The sequence below is a fragment of the Peromyscus leucopus genome, chromosome 2, assembly GCF_004664715.2.
Source record: "Peromyscus leucopus breed LL Stock chromosome 2, UCI_PerLeu_2.1, whole genome shotgun sequence".
NCBI lineage: Eukaryota > Metazoa > Chordata > Mammalia > Rodentia > Cricetidae > Peromyscus > Peromyscus leucopus.
Window position 1 is genome coordinate 10,460,406 of NC_051064.1, and position 25,045 is coordinate 10,485,450.

At 39.7% G+C, this 25,045-nt stretch overlaps 1 protein-coding gene across 2 annotated transcripts in view; it reads left to right on the top strand.

The window, feature by feature from the left end:
- The first annotated feature begins 725 nt into the window (after positions 1-725).
- Ca13 (carbonic anhydrase 13) overlaps positions 726-25,045 on the top strand; it is a 29,617-nt gene continuing 5,297 nt past the window's right edge. Inside the window, exons 1-6 of one of the 2 annotated variants that reach the window (XM_028885149.2) lie at positions 726-843; positions 4,540-4,737; positions 10,780-10,898; positions 17,096-17,191; positions 18,558-18,620; positions 19,447-19,602. In XM_028885149.2, coding sequence (XP_028740982.1) covers positions 807-843; positions 4,540-4,737; positions 10,780-10,898; positions 17,096-17,191; positions 18,558-18,620; positions 19,447-19,602 — 669 coding nt within the window. In that variant the 5' untranslated portion in view covers positions 726-806. Of the gene's footprint in view, positions 844-4,539; positions 4,738-10,779; positions 10,899-13,020; positions 13,091-17,095; positions 17,192-18,557; positions 18,621-19,446; positions 19,603-25,045 lie in introns of those variants that run through there. The other variant, XM_037202365.1, reaches the window with a different exon arrangement.

A 25,045-nucleotide genomic window follows, 5' to 3' on the forward strand; every position in this document is an offset into this window, starting at 1 on the left:
AGGGAAAGAAAGAGATGATATTTAAACAACCACTCATCTTGTTTTAATGTCAGGCTCCTGTCCATCAAGAAGGTTTTCACACTAGCTGGTCCATAAGCAGCATCAGAAACTGACCACAACTCAAACCCTCAGACTACTAGAACACTAAAAATTTCCAAGGTCTCACAGTCTTTACATTTCAGTAGGAGGCGAGAACATGCATCTCTTCTGAACACCTTCCTTCTTCAACAGTTGGAAGGGTAGTGGAATTTAAGCATCAAGAATCCAGTAGGTTTGGTCTCTTCTAGACAGGGCCAAGCCTGCAAGATGCTGGAGTAAGCAAAAAGGAACCAGAGAAATGAGTAATGCAGCTTGCAAAGGATGGAGCTGTGGGGGCAGGGAGGGCTGGCCCGGGAGGTTAGCACTTCATAACTAGCAGTTGTTATTTTAAGTGGTAGTTATTACCACTATCAGCACTGATGTGTGTGTGCGTGTGTAATCACCACTGCCACCTCCATCAAGGTCCCTTGCATTTCCCAGTCAAGATCTCCACCTCCAGCCAGCAGCTCCTGCCTGGGTGAGTCATTTCTAGAAGGGCCTCTCCGGGGTGTCAACTTCCCAGACGGCAGGAAATCCCCTCTGGAAACGCTTCTGGCTGCTGGGCACATGCCTTCCCCGCCCCCGACGCGGGCGCCCCCTGGGGGTGACGACCGTGCCCTCCGGTTTCGGGTTCCGGGCACTGGCGCCCCGCCCTCCACCCGCTGGACCCGCCCAGCTGTCCCGGCGCGGGCACCGGCCACAGGGTCCGCGGCTCTCCATCGAGGACCATGGCGAGGCTGAGCTGGGGCTACGGCGAGCACAATGGTGAGCGCGGGCTCCAGCGGGGGCAGGTACCGACCAGCGGGAGATCTGAGCCCCGTGGGTGGATGGGGGTCGGGGCCGGGGTCCCGTGTGCTCTGTCGGGGCGGACAGAAGTGTTCAGTCCCCTTCACTCCAAAAGCCCCCCACTGTCCGGGGAAAGCCTGAGAGATCAGAAGACAGATGACACACTTGTGAGGATAAAGGACAACTTGAGGGCGGCCTGAGCACTGATCTCTAAGTCACGGGATGCCTTCCAGAGGCTGTTGGAGAAATCTTGGTAACTTGTAATTTGCGTACTGATATGAGGCTTACTTAGAACTTGTTCTTCACTTTTCCTTTCCGACCAAATCTATCCTTTCAGAGATCAAGGCTTAGCAAATGATTATAGAAGTCATAACGTGGCGCCAAGTGTACTTATTGATAAGCGTGGCAATGAGATATGTACTTCCCTTCCTATCGTAAATGTATTAGAGATAAAACAAGTTTCTTGTTGGTCTATTGAACTGAAGGCTTCAAGCAATCATTCTAAAGAATTGCAAAGAAATACCAGGAGAGCACTGATAGAAGCCTGTCAAAATGGAGTTTGTGAATAACATTAAAAACTTCATGTACACTATTGGGCGGTATTCTACAGTACATCTTATGCAAAGTGTACTGAAATTGCTCCTTTCTTTTATTTTATATTTCCCTTTTTGTGTTATAAGATGAGGTTTCACTCTGTAGCTTAGACTGGGCAGAACTGGTGGTCATCCTCCTGCCTTACATGGAAAATTTTCATTTCTAATTGCAGCTTGCTTGAGGTTGTGATGACTAACGTTACTTTTAAAATGGCACCAAATGAACTTTAGAATTTTAAGAATGAAATTTATAATTTAGGTGAGTTTCTTTTGAATGAAGTCACAATAACAATCCTATATTTCACTATCTTCTAATTTGTGTTTTGGAAAGACAATCTTCACACATTTCATTTTTGTCCCTGATGGAATCATTTTTATTGTTGTTATTTGGCAATTCTAAGGTTGTGTTAGCCAATAGGTACTGACTGCACCCTAATAGGTAGAAAGTATTGTTTTCAGTAAAATTCTTCTCCAGAAAATTTAAAAATTCTGAAAAGGCATTAACAAGGAATCATTTTTACATTTTATTTATTTTTTAATTTTAAAAAAGATTTATTTGTTTTCTTTTTAAACAATGTTTATGAGTATTTGGCTTGAATGTATGTTAGTTATAGATGATTGTGAGCCACTATGTAGGTCTGGAAATCAAACCCAGGTGCTTGGCAAGAGGAATGTGTGCCTTTTACTGCTGAGCCTTCTCTCCAGTCACTACGTTCTACATTCTAGCTAGGAGTTGTGGAATGATTCTTCTCTTTCAGATATGGTGATTTTAAGAGGACCAGATTTTGTTGGGAAAATTCTGTTGGGATGTGTTGCATCCCAACTAAGCAAGCCTTGTTGTTTTTCCTTGTTTAGTCATTGGCAAAGCCAGCGACTGGGCAGACTAAGGGGATCTTGAGTTGAGAGCAGCAGTGATGAATGGAACGGAAGGGAAACTCTGGACAGAGTGCCTGTTCTCAAGCAGCTTGTCACTTCTTCCACTACCCTTTGATCATTTTTTATTGGTTTAGGCCATGTGACATCACCAAGCATTATATATTACTATGAATATTCAAAAATTCCCCAAACCACTGAAGAACCATGTACCTTTCACTTAAGAACCATGTTTAAGTGGGTTTAAAGTTGAATTTGCTAGAAAATATACAGAGGCACAATAATGCAAGTGAATAGATAAAATTGACTATTTGATCCAAGTTGTTTGTTTGTTTTATTTTGAATAGGTTTGACTTCTCTATAAACAACTCTTGTTATGATTGGCTAGGAATTGATGAAGAAAGTGATTAGGAAATGAAAATAGCCTGTTGTAAAATGTTTGCACATTGTGATGCATACATTGCATATTTGAAATCTGGTACTGAAATCTGGTGCCCATTAAATTAACTTATATGTGGTGTCCATGAAATAGAAAGATTTTTCTTTTTTTTTTTTTCTTTTCTTTTTTTTTCTTTTTTGGTTTTTTGAGACAGGGTTTCTCTGTGTAGCTTTGCGCCTTTCCTGGGATTCACTTGGTAGCCCAGGCTGGCCTCGAACTCACAGAGATCCGCCTGGCTCTGCCTCTCGAGTGCTGGGATTAAAGGCGTGCGCCACCACAGCCCAGCGAAAGATTTTTCTGTATTAAATAAGAAGACAAGATTGTGAACAGAAAGAGTAGTCACGCAGAAAGATAAGGGAAATGAGCCGGGTGGTGGTGGCGCATGCCTTTAATCTCAGCACTCGGGAGGCAGAGGCAGGCGGATCTTTGTGAGTTTGAGGCCAGCCTGGTCTACAGAGCGAGACCCAGGAAAGGTGCAAAGCTACAAAGAGAAACCCTGTCTCAGAAAACAAACAAACAAACAAACAAACAAAAGAAGATAAGGGAAATGATCTGATAAATGTAATGCGCTTTCTAGTGTCTTCTGAGGATTTTTAATGCAGAATTGCTATGACTCAAAGTATCTGATTACCAGGACACCTATTGAACCGAGTGTTGTCATGTGTTGCAGCTTTTTTTTTTTTTTTTTTTTTTTTTTTTTTCAGGAACCCGTGTGAGCAATAATGTTATATTTACTGACACAGTGTAGACATTTTATTTGGATTATGCTGTGTGAAAGATTTGTGTGTGTCTTGGGTAGACCAGTTGTACATCACAGGTAACTGAGCTGAGTTGAGTGACACCCGAGGGTATCTGTTAGAGGTGTAACAAGCAAAACTAACAGGCAGTATCTTTAGAATGACTGCCTTCTTTGACACTTAACATCGTCTTTTTATCTCTTCTCCACAGACTTCCTGGCCTCTGGAGCAGCCAGGGAACATTCTTGATTTTGAGATGGAATTATTTTGTTTGCAAAAATGACTTGTACTTTTGTTTTAGTTAGTAAGTGTATACTTTGGGAAGTACTTCATTAAATATATAAATATTCTTTTACCTATAAGCACATTTTAATTCTGAAAACGACTTAAAGCAGATAAAATGCTTTCCATACCCACAAAACACTAGTCTTGGTTAAAATGTAGGTATGGGGGCCCTGAGAATGAGAATATTACTTTTCCTAATCTTTTTTTCGGGGTGGGGTTGTGGATGATGTGCATGTGTATATGAGTGTTTTCTTATGTGAGGTGTATATGCATGTGCATGTGTATATGAGTGTTTTCTTGTGTGTGAGGTGCATGTGCATGTGTATATGAGTGTTTTCTTGTGTGTGGGTTATGTGCATGTGTATATGAGTGTTTTCTTGTGTGTGAGGTGTATGTGCACATGCATGTATATGTGGAGACCAGAGACTGACCTTGGTTGTTGTTCCCATTTGCTGTCTACCACCTTTTGCATCGAGGCAGAGTCTCTCGCTGAGCCTAGAGGTCAGTGATTCATTTAGTCTAAACCAGCCTGCCTTCTCCAGACATGCTCTGTCTCTGCCTCCTAAGTGCTAGATTACAAGTGAGCTGACACACTCACCTAGCATTAATGTGGATGATGAGGCCCCAAACTCTCATCTTCGCATTTGTGCAAGCACTTTATCCATGGAGCCAGCACTCTAGTCACCTGTTATCAACTTTAATTTGCTGAATGAAGAACTTACTTAGACCTTTTCTTTTGGCATATCAGGCCCTATTCACTGGAATGAATTTTTCCCCATTGCTGATGGTGATCAGCAGTCTCCGATTGAGATTAAAACCAAAGAAGTGAAATATGACTCCTCACTCCGACCTCTCAGTATCAAGTATGATCCTACCTCAGCCAAAATCATCAGCAACAGTGGCCATTCCTTCAACGTTGACTTCGACGACACAGAGGACAAATCAGGTTGGCTCTGTTTCTCTATTTGTTGTGCTAAGATTTTGGTTAGTTAGATTTATTCTCCTATCTTTGATTCTGGAATTTTCAAAATTGAAGAATATTTTTTTCATGTGAATTCAAATGTTATCTTTTTGGATCTTAAGATAATGTTATCATTAAATAGTAGAGAAAATGTGTTCCGGATGATATTTAATAATTGGTTTTAGGTTATTATTACTTAACTGTGAAAATGTTGAAATTTAATAGTATTTCATAAATAATTTTAATCTTTTCTGGAAACTTTAATTTTTTTTTAGATTTATTTATTTTATATGTATGAATGTGTGCTGTGTGGATGTCTAGAAGTTATGATGACTGTGAGTACCCATATGGGTGCTGGGAATCGAGCCCAGGTCCTCTGTACAATAGAAACAAATACTCTTGATCTTAACTGCTGAGCCATTTGTCTGGTCTCCGGTTTCTGGAAAGTCTTTAGTCATGATTATTTTGCTAATTATGGTAAACCTACCGTACTAAGAGATTTGCTTTTTAAATCTTGTTTATGTGCTTGCAATCATAATATGTATGTGTACTAAACAAAACATACAGAAATGTAGGATAAAAATTAAGTCTATCCCTACAGTTTGTTATTATGTAAGCAGTGTGGCACTCGTCCTCAGTATTTAAATGTTTAGCCACACATGTATACACAGGCATGTCATATTATTTTACACTTGCTTTTTAAATTATATTTAGGTTGATGTTATATTACTCTGAAAATTTTTCCTATTCAAAAATATTTCATGGATATTTTTTTCATTACAATGTGTAGATCTAACACCTGGGATATATCAACTACTCTTTTATCATAATTTATACATTATTGTCCTAATAATGGCCATTTCAGAAGGAAGGAAAGTAGATATTTAATTTAAAAGTAGAAATATTTAAAACCTCTATACATCTTATTTATACTTTTCAACTTGTAATAAAAATTGTATTTAATTTGTTCATAGGACACACAAAAAATTTTAATAAAAATTTAATTCACTTGTCAGTTTATTACCTAAAGATAGAATAAATAATATTTATTTAAAATGAATATTTAATACTCTTTGAGCCTATCTGCTGCCAAGTATGGATGCTACTGTATTAACAATATATATCCCAATGCAAAGATGTGAAAACTCTCCTGTCATTTGTGTTTGCATGCATCTGTACTAGGGACACAGTGTTTGGTCTGTTTGCCATTTTGGCCTAGGATGCATGAGAAGTATATCAGATAGATACAGTCAGGAGTTCTTAGAAGCATATAAGAAAATCATTGCAGGAACCAGATACTGTATATACAAAAGCTAAAACATCACCAAGACTTCTTAAGCCATGGCCTGACCTTCAGAAAAGTCCTTGACCTTTCCAAGTAATGGCTTTTGTCATAGTAGCTGAATTCCATTCCATTTTCCTGTGGCTTGCAGCACCTGTACAATGAATGCCCTTACGGAAGTTAATGTTGGTCCCAAGGATTGAACTCAGGTCTTTAGGCTTGCCTGGCAAGCACTTTCATCCCCCGAGCTGTGTCATTAGCTCCTCATTAAGGACTTACAAAATTTTGTCACTTACTTCACCAACTTATAATTGAAATCATAATATCCTGTTTTTATAAAAGCATTGTGGTTAGTAAAGAATTGCAAGGTTATACAAATGTCTTCCCATTTGTCACATCATCACAGTGATCCCTTTCTGTTGACCAGTATAAAATACATAAAGAAAAATGAGTTTGATGTTTCTTTTTATGTGAAGCAGAAAGGGGAAACCTGCCTTGTTATAAGTATTCAACTTTATTTCCTCCAGGTTTGCAGTTTTGTGAATATGTAAATAGGTGTGCTTAGTGCACTGAGAAGTTTGGAAAAGCAGTCCAAAGTTTCTAAATAGCAAGTTGCTATCATCCATATTGTATATACTTTTTATAATATTTCAGATATAAACTGTCTAACACTACATACATCTAATATTAGAATAAAAAGTGTTGAGATCATACTTCAAAGAGATTTTCTTTATGCATATTAGTTTTTTTATTGGAAAAGAATCCCCAATTCAATTTCATCTGCAGTAGTCTGGGTCTCTCTCTCCCCTTCTCCTCCCCCTTCTCTTGTCCCCCCCCATATCTCCTCACCCTTCCCTTCCCTCCCTTTCTCTCCTCTCCACTCTTCAACTCCTTTGAGACAGGGTCTCTCACTGAACCTGGAGCAAGGATGGTAGCCTGCAATTCCCAGAAATCCTCCTGTGGCCACATCTGGATCTTTTTTTCTTCTGTTTTTGTGGTTTGTTTGTTTGTTCTCCTGAGTCAGAATAACCCTGTGAAGTCCTGGCTGACCTGGAACTTACTATATAAACCAGGCTGTCCTTGAACTCAAATAGAGCTGCCTAATTCTGCCTTTAGAGGACTGGGATTAGAGGTGGGAGCCACCACTCCTACCCCTGGCTTTTAAATGCTGGCCCACAAGTTACACAGCACGTGCTAAGCCACCAGTCTCCAACTCCAAAAAACTGTTCTTTTTTTTAATATATATATATATATATATATATATATATATATATATATATATATATATTAATTTTTGGTTTCTCAAGACAAGGTTTCTCTATGTAGCTTTGGACCTGTCCTGGAACTTTGTAGATCAGGCTGGCCTTGAACTCACAGAGATCTACCTGCCTCTGCCTCCCAAGTGCTGGGATTAAATGTGTGTGCTACCATGGCCCAGCTTCAAAAAACCATTCTTGACCAAAAATTAACTCTGAATGTTATCAGTGAACACAGCAATGGCATAGAATTGAGGCTTTGAGGGTTTTACTTGGTTCGACGCCTGCACATTGCCTAGCCTGCAGACACCCACCCTTCAGAATGCTAATAGTCCTTTAAAAGAGGACAAATGGATATGAAATTCTGTACGAAGAGTATCTACTGGGCGTAGAGGAGGGTGATGAGGAAAGAGAAACCTGATGGGGTAACCGGGCTGCTCTTGCCTGTGATACTTGTCTTTCTAGACTCAGAACTCACTTCTCGCAGGCTCTCACTTAACTCTGGCTCCCCTGGTATTCTGAGATGACTCCATCCAGAGCTTCCCACACTGGTGTAACTGGCAGGTTGGCATCTCTTGACCTCTTACATTAATGTTTTATTTGGAAGAAGTTTCTTTTTGGAAATTCGAAGTGAAAGAAAATAATAGCAAGTGTGACTTTGAAGAAATTATTATTTACTTGTTTTAAAGAATAAAATAGAGACAATAGTTTATTATTTACTCATCTGGGCCAACTTTATTCAAAGCAGCACACCATTTATTCTCTTATGAGGAGTCGCGTGAGTTCTGACAGGGAGGCTGAAGTAGGGGGGTCATGATCCAGCCTGTCTAAAAAGCCGAAAAGGAGCAGTGGTGGTGCACGCCTTTAACCCCACACTCAGGAGGCAGAGGCAGAAGGATCTCTTGAGTTCAAGTTCAACCTTTCTACAGAGCAAGTTCCAGGAGAGCCAGGGCTACACAGAGAAATCCTGTCTCGAACCCTCCTCTCCACACAAAGAAAGCTAAAAATAAACGGTCACTATAAATTTTGTACCACACATTATCTGTTTTATTACAGACCCTAAAAACTTAATGTTTGTTTGTTTGGGGGTTTTTTGTTTGTTTGTTTTTCCAGACAGGGTTCCCTGGCTGTCCTGGAACTTGCTCTATAGACCAGGTTGACCTTGAACTCAGAGATTCACATGCCTGTGCTTCCCAAGTGCTGGAATTAGATGTGCACTACCACCACCTGGCTAAACCTAGATATTTTAAGCTCACTTTTTCTGACCTAATTTTTTGGAAGAGTCCTATTCAAAAGAATAGTCTTCTCCACAATTAGGCATTTGCTTATCATAAACTCACTTGGATATTTTACTGAAATACTGACCTGCGCAGTCTGAATATGTAAGCGGTAAAACAATCCGCACAGCTTAGCCTGCAAAGCCGGCTAACCTGACTTTAACTGTGACCTCTACAGCCATTATTCTTGGATGTCTCCCTAACAATGTGTGTTGTTTGTATCACTTTCTTTCTTCAGAGCCAGCTTGCCTGAGTCTTCTCCCAAAGTCAATTCCACATTGATTACTCAAGCTCTCTAATCTCCTTTCTATCTGCAAGGGAATGAGTCTTTGGCCAGCTCAGATTTTGTTATGCAACAGCCAGGATGAAAAGCACAATAGAGCCCTTGACTAGCCTCCTGCAGGTGTCCTTCCAGCCCCAGTCGGTGCAGGCTGTGTAATGAAGTATAACTGGCGTCACCAGGGGAATCGCGGTGAATCCATTGAACGACAAATCAATTATCTTATCCACTTATTCATCAGATATTTGTGCATCTCCTCTGACAGCCACTGAGTTAGGCAGTGGTGATAGCAGGATCTAGTCTCTGCTTTCACCAGAGCAGCTCAGGACAAAGAAGAAGCAATAAAAGTAACTATGTTTCACAGAGTAAAGCAAGAGCAAGTTCACAGACTGATCGAAATGGTGGTCTCTTCTTTTTTTATTGTTCAGAGTGCTTTGAAATAACCATCTTTTGGTATTATCATTTTTAATTTGTGTGTGTGTGTGTGTGTGTGTGTGTGTGTGTGTGTGCCACATACATGTGGGTGCTAGTGGAGGCCAGAAAAGGACATTGGATCCCCTGAAGCTACCTGACATGGGGACTGAGACTTGAACTTGGGTCCTCTGGAAGAGCAGCAAGCACTCTTAACTGCTGAGTCATCCCTCCCACCCCACCTTTATGTATTACAAAGATGTCTACATGGACATGCTTTTTTATATAAGGTGGATAAGTTTTGGAATTTAAGACTGTGTTTGTGTGTGTATGCACATGCATGAGTGATGTGTGATGTGTGCACACACATCAGTCATACACTCTCTGAAGAGTAATTTAAATATCTGTTGTTATGTGTTTCTTTCTCCAGTCTAACACAATTTTGTTGTATGTTGATGGAGTTTAGTGATGTGTATGGTGTATTCAGCACACAATATTTCCTTTTTGTCCCTATGTCTGTAGCATACAACAGAATTAGGCAGAAATAATTTAGAATTCTCTTCTGTTCTCCTTCCTTCCCCTCCATTTCCTTCCTCCCTTTTTTTTTTTTCTTTAGTTTGTTGTACAGGCTAGCTTCAAACTCATTGGAGAGCCCAGGGTACCAGGATTACAGGCATATGCCCTACGCCTAGTTTAGGACTACTTTGTATTAAAGTGTGTTTCTATATACTTCTGATATAATTTTATCATCATCATCTTAGAGATAATATTTGCTGAAGGAAAACACTGAAACATACCCTATCAAAGTGACAAAGACATCTTGGAGTTTTAAAAAGTAATTTAATTTCACCCTGTATTTTATGTTTCTTCACAAATACAGACTGCAAGCACAGAAGGTGCTCCAGTCCTTGTGCACACCATGGTAGCAGTGGGTAGCACGTCTGCAGTGCCGTTGTGTGCTCGGCATTGGAAGGCGCCGTGCTTACCCTGTTTCTTCTGTTTGCACAGTGGTCTTAGGAAGACTGTATCACTCTCTCCAGTGGTTAGATGTGTAAGCGGCAGCTTAGGAGGTCGGTTTTGTCCAAGACTATGCAGATGTAGAAAGTCCAGACCCTGGTCATCTAGACATCCTGCAGAGCCCGGATCTAATCATGCAAGCTGTTTGGCTCTCCCAAGCTCACAATGAATCCCTTTTGCATTTCATATTCTTATTCAGAGAATCTGGCTTGCTCTCAGTTAAACAGAGAGGATTTTCGCTTTTCAGAATTCAGATCTTTTCTCTTTGCTGCCCGTGGGTGTGTTGTGACTTGCCAAGTATTCTGTAAAAATCTACATGGTGGACTCTGTTTCCAGTCTTTTGTTTTCACTCTTCATATTTGTAAAATTGTATCTATATCTGCAAACTGAGTGCATTTGTAAGGACAGGAATGTGTTTAGTGATTCAGGGAGAAGTTATGGGTTTTGATGGGATGGGTAACTGTGATTTTTCTTGCTAACCATTAAAAATGTGTTGGTGTTTAGTTCTTCGTGGAGGTCCTCTCTCTGGAAGCTACAGGTTGCGGCAGTTCCACCTGCACTGGGGGTCAGCAGATGACCACGGCTCTGAGCATGTGGTAGATGGAGTGAGATATGCTGCAGAGGTAAGCTGCCTATATAGCCTACTCCATAGGGGGAATCTTCCATTGCCCCAGTATATCCTCAGCTGCTTAGACACCTCAGTGTCTGATACAGCATCATCATCTAACAGGAGAGCTTCAAATGTGGCCTTTCATAGCCTTGAACCAACTCTGAGAGCTTAGTGTTGGTTATGTGTTTGGAAATGAGTAAACTGAGTTTAGCATGGTATCACATGCCTATAATTCCAGTACTGGGGAGGCCAAGACGGAAGGATCAGGACTTCCAGGCCGGCAGCCTAGGATATATGACAAGACTCTCTGATAAAACAAAACCAAACAACAATAACACCAAAAATAACAAGAAATGCATTTGTTGGTGGGAGGGGGTGTAAATCAGAGACTAACTGGGAAAGAGTAAGTTATTTTTCCAGCGAGGAATGATTATGATTCATTTATTTAAAACCCAAGTCTTGTGACATTAAACTTCATCTGTTCGATTTCCTGAAAGGCCCGAGAGAAGAGAAACATTTGTATTATGTTCAGCTCTGTGTATATTTGATCCGGACACAAATAATCTGACCTAAATAAAGTTCACATTCCATATATGACAACAATGATGTTTGAGACTAAACTGTAAGGACATGAGCTTCAGATTGCATCTGCAGGAATCTAATGCAACCTCTGCTCACTATTCAGAACATCGATAAAGGACATTGAAGGGACTGGCCAGCTCTAGCATGGCAAACTTGGCTCTGGCAGTTCTTGCTCTTCTCCCTGTTTCCCTCTGCCTTGCTAATAGCCATTAGATTACATTCCTGAAGCTAGCCACCAAGGTCTATTTCCTTATTTGGCTACTTCCTCCTCCTGAGGCTGACTACCAAGGTCCAGCTATCAAAGTATTGAAGTCCAGCAACCAAAAGCCCCTTTTGGTTCACCTAATTAACATGTCCAAATAAAATTAAACACTTCATGCTAACATAAGGGTTTCCCCTTTTACCATTATAAACGCCATTTTCCTATGAGCCACATCTGTCTCCTCTCTATCCAGAGGCAGTCTTTCGTCCCTCCAGGACAAATACCCATTCTCCCTCTCCCTTGTTCCCACCCCCTGCTCCCTCATCCTATATCTCCTGTCTTTGTCTCTTATTCCCTGCCCTTTGTCCCTCTGAGACTAAGGATCCACCTCCACCCCCTCCCTTGTTCCTTTCTTCTTTTCCCTCATCCATATCTCCTGTCTTTATCTCTTATTCCCTGCCCTCTGTCCCTGTAGGGTAAATAAATTTCCTTTGTGCTGAGAACTTGGTCTGGGGTCCTGAGCTGATACTATTCCTTTCAAGCACAAAATTAATGATTTATTATCTTGCTCCCTTTTCTCTGGTAAGGTAGTCCTTTTTGTTATAACTACATTCATCAGGAATACTCTGACTATTCTAATCCTCTGCTTAAAATACAGAGTGTGATATACCTCATTTTAATACCATTAAATAGCACTGAACTTTACCGAGAGATGAAAGCCAAGTCTTGCGTGACTCAACAAAGGCTATTTGAGTGAAACGAGCGTGGCCTGTGGTTTATCTAGACAAGACTGAGCAGTTACCAGGTGGTACAGATTCCCTTCAGCTTTTCATGTTTCTGAGATGTAGTTAGACACCCAGGATGACTCTATTGAGAAAATCCAACAAATGGAACTTCTTTTCCAGTTACCCTATTTGTTTATATGTGTACCTGGCCTTTGAGGCTTCTATCTGTCATGTCCATTTTGCCAGTGTTTTGTGTTGCAATACTTGCTCTGTCCTCAGCGGGCAGGAGTGAAGCGATAGGTGGTCAATTCTCTGGCAACAACGGTAGTATGTGATCTGAAGAGTGGCTGTGGGGTTAGGAAATGCTTCTTTGAGATGGTATGTAAGTTGAGACAGAATGACAAGGAGAAAGCACTGTGAGAAAAATCTTGACTCAGAGTGCTTTCCAGGGAAAGGAAATAGCAAAGGGAAGTGCTGTGTGGTAGGAATGAGGTCAGCATGCTCAGGAAGAGGAAGGCTTGGCTTTATAAGACTGGAATTGGTGAGAGAGAAAAGGAGAGGACCCTGTCCTGCAGAGCACTGACCTGTTCTACTTTCTATTTTCTAAAACCTATCTGACTGCCAAGTGGAGAGCAGGCTGTTGTGGGGCAAGTGTTGGAGGAGGGAGACAAAGCAGAAGACTATGGAAGAGTTGAGGTGAGCAGCGATAATTTGAGCAGAAGTGTGAAGACCCTGGAGTGGTCCATGATATGCTTGGAAGGCCATGCCGGTGGGACTTGCCTATAGCAAGGATGCTGAGCTTCAGCATGCTGTCAATACAAACCTGGACTTTAAAGAGGACATCAGGGCTGGAAATGCTAGTGTCTGGGAGACAGCCATGTTTAGCTCAAAGTTCAGAAAAATCGCTTTGTGCTCAGTCAGCTCTAGAGATGGCTCCAATGTGTTAATTAGCCTTTCTAAGCATGTTTGTTTAAGAACATAGTTGTAATTAAGTTATGTCCCATTATGAATTTGAAACAGAAAAGAAAACAAAGACATTTTAAATTGCAACACATGAAAATGTAATGTTTCAACTATGATTTGTGGCGTTATAGAGAGGTTCAAGAAATCTCATCATGAAAAATTTTGTGCCAAGACATGCAGTGGTGGTTTGAATGGGAATGGTCCCCACCGGCTCCTGTATTTGGGCACTTGGTCCCCTATTGGTGACGATATTTGGGGAGGTCTAAGAGGTGACACCTTGTTGGGGGAAATATGTCTCTGAGAAAATATGTTTCAAAGCCTCTTGCCATATTCAGTGTTTTACTCTGCTTTGTGCTTGCGGTTTGAGAAGTGAGCTCTCAGCTTGCTGATTCAGCTCCCATGCCCGGTGCCTGCTTGCCACACTTCCCCACCATCATGGACTCTAACTGTCTGGAGCCCTAGGCCCAAATAAGCTCTTGTTCTCTAAGTAGCCTTGGTCATGGTACTTTATCACAGCAGCAGAAAAGTAACTGATACACATGGATATATAAAGAATAGGTTAATAGTCTGTGCTGGAAACTATATTTGGTTATGGTTTATCCATCATTGTTATATGTTTGATCTGAATTATCCCCCACAAGCCCACTTATCAAAAGGTTTCCTCCCCAGAGTAGTGTTATTGGAAGGTTGATGAACCTTTGAGAGGACTGGCTTCCAAGGAAGTCCTTGGGTTATTATCAGTGTGCCTTTGAGGGGGTAGTGGGACTTTGCCCCTTCCCTTGACTTTTTTGGCTTCCTGGTGATGAGGTGACCAGGTTTACTTTGTCAGGCACTCCAGGTGAGATATGCTACTTTGCCACAGACCAAAAAGCCAGGGGAATGCTCTTAGGACAGATGAAAGCTCACATTAATGTAGGAGAAGCATAAATCAGATTTCCACATTCATGGTAGATTTTTTCATAGTAGTTAGCAGCATATTTTGCATCTTACAAACATTCAACTTAAAAGCACTAAAGCTAAGTAATGCTATATTTAGAAATGATTCTACCAATAAGTAAGAATCTTTTTTTTGTTGTTGTTGCTGTTCTTTTTTTTTTTAACCCTTCTACTCACTTTATTGAATTTAGTGCTGGTATTGACATAGAGAGAAGTACGCTCCTCCCATAGAGAAGATGAGAAAGTCAAATATGAAGGAAAGAGGTCCTGGATACCCTTGCATGGAATAAAGTAAATACTTGTGGACAGATACAATTTATCATCTCCATCTGTTGTTGCTGTTCTTAAACAGAGTCTCTCGAGTAGCTCTGTCTGACCTGGGACTAACTGTATAGACTAGGGTGGCCTCAGACTCGCAGAAATCTACCTGCCTCTGCTGGTGCTCAAATGCTGGAATTAAAGGTGTGTGCTACTACACCCTGTAGGAAGAATCATAATCTGGTTATTGTGGGGGTTGATTACCTGTCATTCATCTCTCATTGATGTTCCTGTTAGTCAGGAAGTATTAAGTTGCTAATTGTTTACTTTTAATGCAAAAACATAAAGCCAATATATAAAGGTGACACCAGTTCCTCCATGAAGGTGTGGAAAGGTCATATGGGGGAGAAGAAGACTTTTTTACAAACAGGTTTTCTTGCTCTGGTTTCTCATCGTATTTCAAACAGTTGTTTAGCCAGCAGAAAGATGTCTACATAGAAGATTTCTTTCCTTGTGTTTACACAATCATTTCTAACTGGTTGTGTTACTGACCCTCTGATGCCATTTCTCACTAAGCAAGCTATTTAAGGAGTTGTTGTAATTGGCACAGAGCCATTGAAAACAACTTTAGCACCCTCATCAGCCCATCCCCACGGTGGAACGTTCTTTATCTCTCCTGAGCCGTGTGAGCCTAGTTTCATCATCCCGTGTTTTCAGGGCTCTTTCCTCCCCCTGCTATCTCACACCAGCTAGGAATGTGGTGCAGAATCCACCTTTGTATGTTTCTGTCTGGCTATCCCTTTGTTTCCCTTGATTACACATGATTGTTGCACTACTTTATAGTTTTATAGCTGAGTATGTGTGATACTTCTTATCTAATCAGAAACTCTTTATATTAGTTGCCTATAAGATGTGGAGTTTCATTTGAAGGATGGGGATGAAAGTATTTGTTTGAATATGCCAGATTCTCACTGTGACAGTTCGCTGAGAGAGTGATGTGAGCATGAAGGCTGAATGAGTGTTCCCTTCCTGAACTGCCAAGCAGATCCCTAAGGATTCTTATGTGAGGTGGTTTCTGGTATCATCAGTTCCTTGCCTGAACATGGCTTGGCCTTCAGCATTTATGATAGGAACTAAATCTTCTGGGCATGGCATATTGCCCTTTGGCTTTTCTCTGTCCTTCTCTGAAGCAGAACTGAAGTGGTAATCAGCGTGGTTATTCTGCAATTTCCCATATTCCTCTGTGTTCAGGATACTCACATGCTCTAACATGTAGGTTTTTGTTGGGTTTTGCAAATGTCTGCTTGCATGAGACTTAAGTTGTAAAGTAAGCAGAGCCTTTTCAAGAGTCTTAAGTTCTCAAAATTCTCTCTCTTTCTCCTAGCACTAGCTGCCTCTCTTCATGTTCAACCACCTCTGATTCTTTGACCCAAAGCCTCTTTTTCCCCATCACAACTTGCTCTTGGCAAAGGATCTGAATATATTTATATAAGGTAGTGATGTAAATTACCTATGTCAGTCAGTTCAATATGATCATGGGAATATTGTACCCCTACATCAGAACACTACCTGGTACCCCACAAATGTATGTGACTATCATTTAACAGTACAAATAATTTAATAATAAAAATATGACTAGATCTAAAATAGTTTATCATAAGGAGAATTTGCATTTCCCAGCCACAAAAACGTGAGACTGCAACAATAAATATATGACAGGTCAGTTTCAGAAGCAACCTTGTTATTGTCAGCAGCCACTTTATAGGAAGTTGACTTCTTGTACCTGTAGAGCCCAGACACCTCAGTGAACCCCATGGGCAGCTGGTATCTGACCCATGCCTGCTCATTTGCAGTAACTTCAGTGAGAGTTAAAGGCCCTAGTTCACATAAGAACAATATTGGAATATGGAAGGACTGGAGAAACTGGGCAGAATGTTCAGGACATAGTAAATGAGCTTTCAAATAGTTCATCAGAGATAGCTAGGAGCCTGCAATCCTTCTGGTCTCATTTTATATGAGTAGATTAAGAGGATAAAGTCAGGGTCTACATGAAGGACTCTGTCTTAGTTAGGTTTTCTGTTGCTGTCTAGAGGCACCATGGTGAAGAAACTACGGCACCTCTTACAAAGGAAAACATTTCATTGGGTTAGCTTACAGTTTCAGAGGTTTAGTCCATTATCATCATGGTGGGACATGGTGGTGTGCAGGTGGACACGGTGCTGGAGACAGAGCTGAGAGTTCTACATCTTGATCTCCAAGCAACAGGAAGTGAACTGTCTCACTGGTTGTAGCTTGAGCATAGGAGACCTCAAAGCCTATCCCTACAGTGACACCTTTCTCCAACAAGGCCATACCTACTCTAACACCTCCTAATAGTGCCACGACATATGGGCTCATGGGGGCCAATTACATTCAAATTACCACAGAATTCTTACGCACTTGAGGCCCCAACGCCAGTCATTCATATCAATGTTTCATTTGCATTTACATTTTTCCGACATTCTTATGCAAATGTTTGAACTATGTTGTGTGCTTTCTTTTCAGCTCCATGTTGTCCACTGGAATTCAGACAAATACCCCAGCTTTGTAGAGGCAGCTCATGAGTCAGATGGGCTGGCTGTCCTGGGAGTATTTCTGCAGGTAAGAATCCACTGTTTAATTTTAAATAGTCAGCCATTCAACTAGTTTTAAATAGCAAACTAGTTCTAAATTTAGTATTTTCCTTTTTAAGTGAACAGTAAAAAGTTCCATAATAGCTTGGAAACGGTATCTAGTTATATTTCACACGGCCAGTTGAGGATTCATATGGAAGTAGCAACTGATACATCCGTAAGAATAGCAGCAGAAGTCCCAGCTGAAATCTAAGAAGAAATCTAGGCTCTTCTGGTTTTCTGATTTCAATATTTAGAGACCTAGAAGAGCAGAAAATTTAAGCTCATGCTTCTTGAGGCCTTTGTTTGACGACATTGGCAAATCATCTCAAACATACTGATTCATTGTTTTGAAAAAAAAAAAAAAATCCCAAGCTTCTCCTTTTCTGGTATTTTCATGCGAACAGGCAAGTCCTGTCATTACACCTGGGGACATTTTCCTTAGGGCGTGCTCTGTTTCCATGCCTCATTATCTACGTGATGTTGTAACTTGTGGAGCTTGGGTGGGGTTGAGGGGCAGATATTGGGAGTGATGTGGGAAGCAGCCAGGGCTTTTCCATGAACTCTAGGTGGTAGCAACAGGATCCAAGTGTAGCTAGAAAAGGTACTTGAATCTTACAGGGTTTTAAACCTTTAGGTAAATTGAAAACACTCTCATTAGTGAAAGGAATACATTTTATACCTTTGTATTTAGGATGCATATGCTCTTCAGGGTAGAGCCCCTTGATCTGGGATTTCAAGTAACTTTAGGCTGCAAGTAGGAGATCTAAGATTTTATTTAAGACTTGATTGCAGCTTGATCTGGATCCAAATGCCATAGCTGGCTTATTTATCAGCCACTTTCTTAAGCAAGGTTTCTCTCAAGCTAACCTGTGGCTCAGCAGTTAAGAGTGCTTGCCACTCTTCCAGGGGACCAGAGTTCAGATGCTCGTCAGATTGCTTACCAGGGCCTATAACTCGAGCTCCAGAGAGTCTGACACCCTCTTCTACACTCCTTGGGCATCCACATATACATGGCTGATACCCATACACACACACACACTCAAGAATAAGTAAATTAAATAAAATAAAAATAAAAACAAATCTTTTGTAAACCATCTGAAACATGTGAAGCTAGTACTCCCCGCTTTGGAACCAGACTGTAGGTTCAGTGTAGGATCCCTGTAATAACTTGTTCATATTCTTCTGCCATAATCAACTTGCCAGGTAGAAGAGAACCTTTGTTCTAGAATGGTCACCATAGGCTTGAGCTGACTCTGGCTTTTAGAAAATAATTAAAAATTAGGGACTGAAATGGGATGCTTGTGCTGATTTGCTGTTATAACTATTTCTGTTTTGAAATTTTACATTTTTAGATTGGGGAACACAATCCCCAACTGCAAAAGATCACTGACATTTTGGATTCCATTAAGGAAAAGGTAAAATTAATTACTATGTGTTAATGACTAACAGCTTCCTCCTCTCCTGAATTCTTTCACCATCTTTTGAAATCATACACATTAGACATAGCATATCCTGCTTTCTTTGAAGCAAGTTTCAAGTTACCAGACCAAAACTGCAGAAAAAACTTACTGTCTCTTACCTTTTTAAACTTGTAAAGAGCATGACATTATCTAAATCTATGCAGATTTAAGTTCTTAATACTCTAATTTTTTTTTTTTTTTTTTTTTTTTTTTGGTTTTGGTTTTTCGAGACAGGGTTTCTCTGGGTAGCTTTGCGCCTTTCCTGGAACTCACTTGGTAGCCCAGGCTGGCCTCGAACTCACAGAGATCTGCCTGGCTCTGCCTCCCGAGTGCTGGGATTAAAGGCGTGCACCACCACCGCCCGGCTAAATACTCTAATTTTATAAACAAAAATTATACCTTATTTAAAAGACTAATTATGTAAAATAAAGTTTTTCTTGACCCTGGATCTCTCTACATATTTCATCCTAGACTGTTATTTCTTTTAGAGCCCAGGCTTAACTTGAAGAATTCATGATCCTCCTGCCTCTACCTCCTGACTGCTAGGATATAGGTATGTGCTTGACTCTCGTATCCTTCTTAGATAAATCCATGGAATTTGCTACTTTATCTGATCTTTTTTGGATTGAGGCAGAAATTTATTTTACTAAAATATTAATGGATTACAGTATGTAATTACATAGAATTTGAATGTGTGTGTGTGTGTGTGTGTGTGTGTGTGTGTGTGTGTGTGTGTGTGTGTGTGATTTGTAATCTGTATCAATTATCTTTACTTTTCCAGGGGAAACAAACCCGATTCACAAACTTTGACCCATTATCTCTGCTTCCACCCTCCTGGGACTATTGGACATATCCTGGTTCTCTGACAGTTCCACCTCTCCTTGAAAGTGTCACGTGGATTGTTTTAAAACAACCTATAAATATCAGTTCTCAACAGGTATGATAATTCTTCTTCCAAGTTGATTGTGATGTTTTCAAAGGAAACCCCTAAATCATTTTTTAATGCTGTTTTTATTTCTGCCGTATTTTGGAGTCTGATGTTTTCTTTCATTAATTAGGTGAATGGTTAGATAAAATTTGTATTCCTCCTCCTCTTCCTCCTCCCCCTCCTCCTCCTTCCTCTCTCTCTCTCTCTCTCTCTCTCTCTCTCTCTCTCTCTCTCTCTCCCTCTCTCTCTCTCTCTTCACCACATCTTTCTATGTAGCCTAGCTTAGCCTTGAAATCAAGACCTTTCTGCTTCAGCTCCCAGGTGCTGGGATTACAGGTATGTGTCACCATTTGAAGTACATGGTTTTGGTAATGTTCTTTAGTCCATACTTTAATCACTACTCAGAAATGCTATGTTCTTAAACTTTAATCAGTTCTTAACTTGTGGGTTGTGACCCCCACAGGGGTCACATATCAGATGTTCTGCATATCAGATATTTACATTACAATTTATGAATAGGAACAGAATTACAGTTATGAAGTAACAACAAAAATAATTTTATGGTTGGGGGTCACTGCAACATGAGGAACTGTATTAAAGGGTCACAGCATTAGGAAGGTTGAGAAACACTGCCTTTAAGCCTCTTTGAGGGTGAAGCATCATTTTGAAGCCCTGATTGTTTTTGTTATTTTTGTTTTTGTTTGTTTGTTTCAGTTTGTTTGTTTGTTTCAGTTGACATAGAAACAGTCCCGTACAGAGAGGACAGTTAGTAGAGAGGTGCCTCAAGAAAGGCAACCCTTTCCTCTCTCCCCAGTCCCTAGATTGCTGCTCCCACAGATTCAGAAATGAACATTGAGATCAGTGTCAGGCATGGCACCCTGAGAAACGTGAATACCCGATAGCTTCCAGAAGAGGAAATCCTGTATACTTACCCCTTCAAGGGGGTAGCTCTTCTGTCAAGTGTTTCTACTGCAATAATGACAGTTGAATCTTGGCTTTTGTTGACAGAACTTTTGTGGGCTGCCTGAGGGAACATTGCTAAGAGGCTGCTCCCATCTGTGCCTTCCTTGGTAAAGCATTTACTCAGGCATTTTTCTTTGTAAGTTTTTATTTATCTTTCAAAGTGATAGGGGATCAAATAAACGGCCTTACTCACGCTGCACGCCCCCCCCCCTCCACCTTCGTTTTTTCTGTGAAATGCTTATTCAGCTCTCAGAGTAGGCCACAAGGTCTAAAGTCTCAGGATGCCCCAAGTCCTTAGAAATATGTTCCTGAATATTACGTTTCTTAGCAGATTTTGTCTCACATATGTTGAGCTTTTTAAAATTAGGTACTGCAATCTTCACAGCAACGGGTCTATTTATTTATTTATTGCAGTGAGTTAATATGCCTTCCTGCTCTAGGCCTGTGTATCTATCTGCCTGATTATATATTCTCCACCTCACCTCCATCACATTAAGTCTGGTTTGGCTTTCCAAGGTCATCTCAGGACAAGTTTTCCCTTGGGGTGAACACTAGGATTGTATTGAGTGTTTCCCCTTATTGTCTTTGTATTTAGGGTTAAAGACAAATAACAACTTAGTGCATAGTTATTAAAATACTTCATGAAAGTTTGGAGAAAACCCAGGATTCCTGGGACTGGAGAGATGGCTAAGCAATTAAGAGTACTGGCTGCAGCACCCACATGGCAGCTCACAGGGGTCTGTAACTCCAGTCCCAGGGAATCCAATACCCTCCTCTGGCCTTCATGGGGTCAGGCATGCGAGTGATGCAAAGACATACACGCAGACAAAGCACTCATATGCATTATGTGGATGAGTAAATAGACTGGATTAAAAATCCAGGAGCCCTATGAATTTTGTCCATCATCTAATGAGAAAATAAAAATGACCTGCTTCTGATTCAGTGGTCTTATAAATGGGCTTAATATTCTTTCTTTCACTGCTAAATTGCTTGCTTTTACTCATTTACTAAACTTCAAAAACTTAAGTATTATAACTTCAAAATGGCTAATGGCAAGTGGATAGTGTTTTCCTACATAGTTCAAGACATCTTTATTCTTTAAAGACACTTGGAAAATAACTTTGTGTTATTGTTTTTTCTCCAATCTATGAGTGATTTTGACAAGAACATCATAAAAATATATAATTTAATTCTTTACTGAGAATAAAATGAACCTTACTAAAAGCAACTCCCTACAAAGTTAGGTATTATAATTGTCTCTACTGTGGATTCACTGCTGTGTTATATTTGAGGCTCATTGAACTAAAATTGTTAATGTGACTTTTCATGTATGAGAGTATGTAAAAGAATAGCTTAATTTTAGAACTCCTGTGGATTGGCAATTTCCTTTGAAACATTAACTTAAATTGACTGCAGCTGGGACACTATTAGATATTTCAATCTTAACCAGATGGAGGGAGACATTTAATGACCATTCAAATTACTATTAAGAATAAAGGAATGAAGAAAAAGATATTTTAAAAATACAGTTTCAACTTAATCACAAGGAAAGAAAATTCTAAGACAAAGCACTGCAAGGGGCCATAACATAAAATACTTAATTAGGACTCCTTCCAAAATGTCAGTGTTTTTGAAAACAAAAGGAGATTGAGAAACTAACAAGAAATGTCAAAGGAGTGCCTAGGGATTTGGCTCTGTAGAGAGCACTTGTCTAGTGTCCTGCAAGCCCTTGGGTTCAATCCCCAGGGCTGAAAAAAACAGAAGAAAGTAAATAAAAGTCAATAATAGGCAAAAACCAAAGGCAGTCTGAGTACAATAGAGACTAATTAATGATGTTAAGCTGCTGTTGGCTCAGCAGTTACAGAAAGTGTACCATAGAATGTAGGGCATAATTAAAAGGGAAGCTGAGTCTGGGGTATGTGGGAAATATTTGTAGTCTCTTTGTAGTAGTTCTGCAAATCTGAATTTTTCCTAAAATATAAAGCTTATAAAAATGCAAAAGCATGGAAGAATTGTTCAGTTGCTCAGTGTTTTTATATAGAGACAAAATGTCTTATATCATTGATTTAAAGACTTACTCAGCAAACATAATTTTTTAAAACATTTAATTCTCTAAAAATTTTTATTTATTTTTATTATCCTGTGAGAGAGATTGTGTGTGTGTGTGTGTGTGTGTGTGTGTGTGTGTGTGTGTAGGGGGGTCTCTGTGTGTGTGATGTCTGTGTGTGTGGATGTAGGTGTATGTATGCTGCAGTGTGCATGTGGATGTAAAAGGTCAACTCTGTGGAGTTGATTCTCTCCTTCTCCCTGTTTGTGAGTTCTAGGACTTGATCTTACAGCATTGTACTTGTGTATCAAGTGCCTTTACCTTCTGAGCCGTAGTCCCAGCCCCCAAATAGTTTTTAATCTCAATGTTGGAATCTCTTTCTTTTGAAGATCACAGAAAAATATTGTCTGTATTCATTTTTCAACTCCACCATTTAATGCTATCAGCTTTGAAGCATACACCCTAATTTGTCACCATATTCCTGCCCCCTAGGGTTTTCTATTACAATTTCTTGTGAAAGTATTATTTGACCTAAAGAAAAATTTAATTTAATTTAATTAAAGTTTAATTTTCTTAAAGCTCTTAAATTTTCTTATTTTTAATTTAGGATAATTTTTCTTGCTTAGAGTCACTTTATTGAGTTTTAACTTCTTGGTTTAACTGTATGCAGTAATAGACTGCTTTTGGTACTTTAAATAAAAAAAAAAATCTCTTTTTTTTTGGAAGCTGGCTTTTTCTTCCGTGTCCCTTTGGGGTAGCCTAACTGATTAGGGTACTCAGTTGCTAAAACTCAATGTAAAAAATACTTGGCTTTGATCCTATTCTAAAAAAAGTTATTAAGACATTATTTGCATATTATAAAAGTCACAAATTTAAATGTCTGCTTACTGATTCGGGTGATTATACTACAGCCACCACAATGAAGGCAGGGAAGACCTTTTGGCCAAAGACCTTCTTGTCATAGTCCCAGCAATAACTGTTATGCTATCACTAGAGTTTGTCATTTTCTAGAGTTTTTGTTTAGCTGAATCAAACAGTAAAAACTTTTGTTTTGATTTTTTTAAATGCTGGGACAGAGGAGACCCCAAAGCCTCACAAATGTTAGACCAGAATTCTACCACTGACCTACATTCTCACCCCCCCACCTCTTTTTTTCTTTCTTTAATTTTTTGAGATTATAATATAATGATATTTCTCCCTTCCCTTCAGGCTCTTTCATATACACCTCCTTGCTCTCTTTCAAATTCATGGCCTCTTTTTGCATTGGTATTACATGCATATATGTATATGTATTTACATATATGCTCCTAAATATAACCTGATCAGTCTGTAAATACTATTTGTATGTATACTTTTTATTTTGAGATAAAGTCACTGAGTTGCCAAGGCTGACCTTGGACTCACTCTATAGCTTATGCAGGCCTTGAGTTTATGAACACCCTACCTCACCTTCCAAAATAGCTACAGTTACAGGCCTGTGTCACAGGGCCTAGTCGGTAGATAAATTTTTGTGTTTGGCTTTTAGCATAATAATTTTAGGCTGTATTCATTTCACTCATTTTTTATTACTGGAATAAAGTTGATTATAACATAGACATACCACATTAAAAATTCTATTCAGCAATTTGGACATTAAGATTGGGGTTATTATGAACACTTTGTTTCACATTTGAATATGGGAGTAATTGACATTCACACTTGGATAGACACGTTTTCTTATGTCTTGAACCAGTGCCCATGACTGTAATTACTAAGTCGCAAGTGCTTAATTTTATAATATGCCAACACATTGTTTTCTGAAGTGACAGTACCTCTTTGCCTTCTTCCACCAGTGTTTTATGAGATTTCTTGTAGCTCCATCTCCCTGCTAGCATTGATACTGTCAGTGTTCCTAATTTAGCTATCTGACAGCTGTGTGTGACTTTAGTTTGCCTGTATTAGATAACTAGGGATGCTGAGCATTTTTTTCATATATACACTAATTGTGCATATATCCTCTTTTGTGAAATATCTGTGTAAATCACTTGCCATTTTCTGTGTATGTTTGTGTGTGTATGTTTGTGGTGTGTGTGTGTGTGTGTGTGTGTGTGTGTGTGTGTGTGTGTGGTGTGGTGTGTGGTGCATGTGTTCTTACAAGTATGCATGTTTGTGTATGAGTGTTGAGAGTGAGTATATATGGAGGTCAGATGTCACACCTAAGTATTGTTGCTTAGATGTTATCCACCATAAATGTTTTCTATTGGTCTGTATTCACATTCATTTCCTATCATGTCAGCCTTTCTGGAAAGTTCTATATTGGGATAATTTTAGTTTTGAAGCCATAAGTTTAGATCTAAAATTTCTCTTTGGTTCTCTTTTAATTATTTGAGAGTCTCTTTTCCTTTCCAGATTTCTCATGTACCAAAAAAAAAAAAAAAAAAAAAGTGCTTTATTTGACTTCCT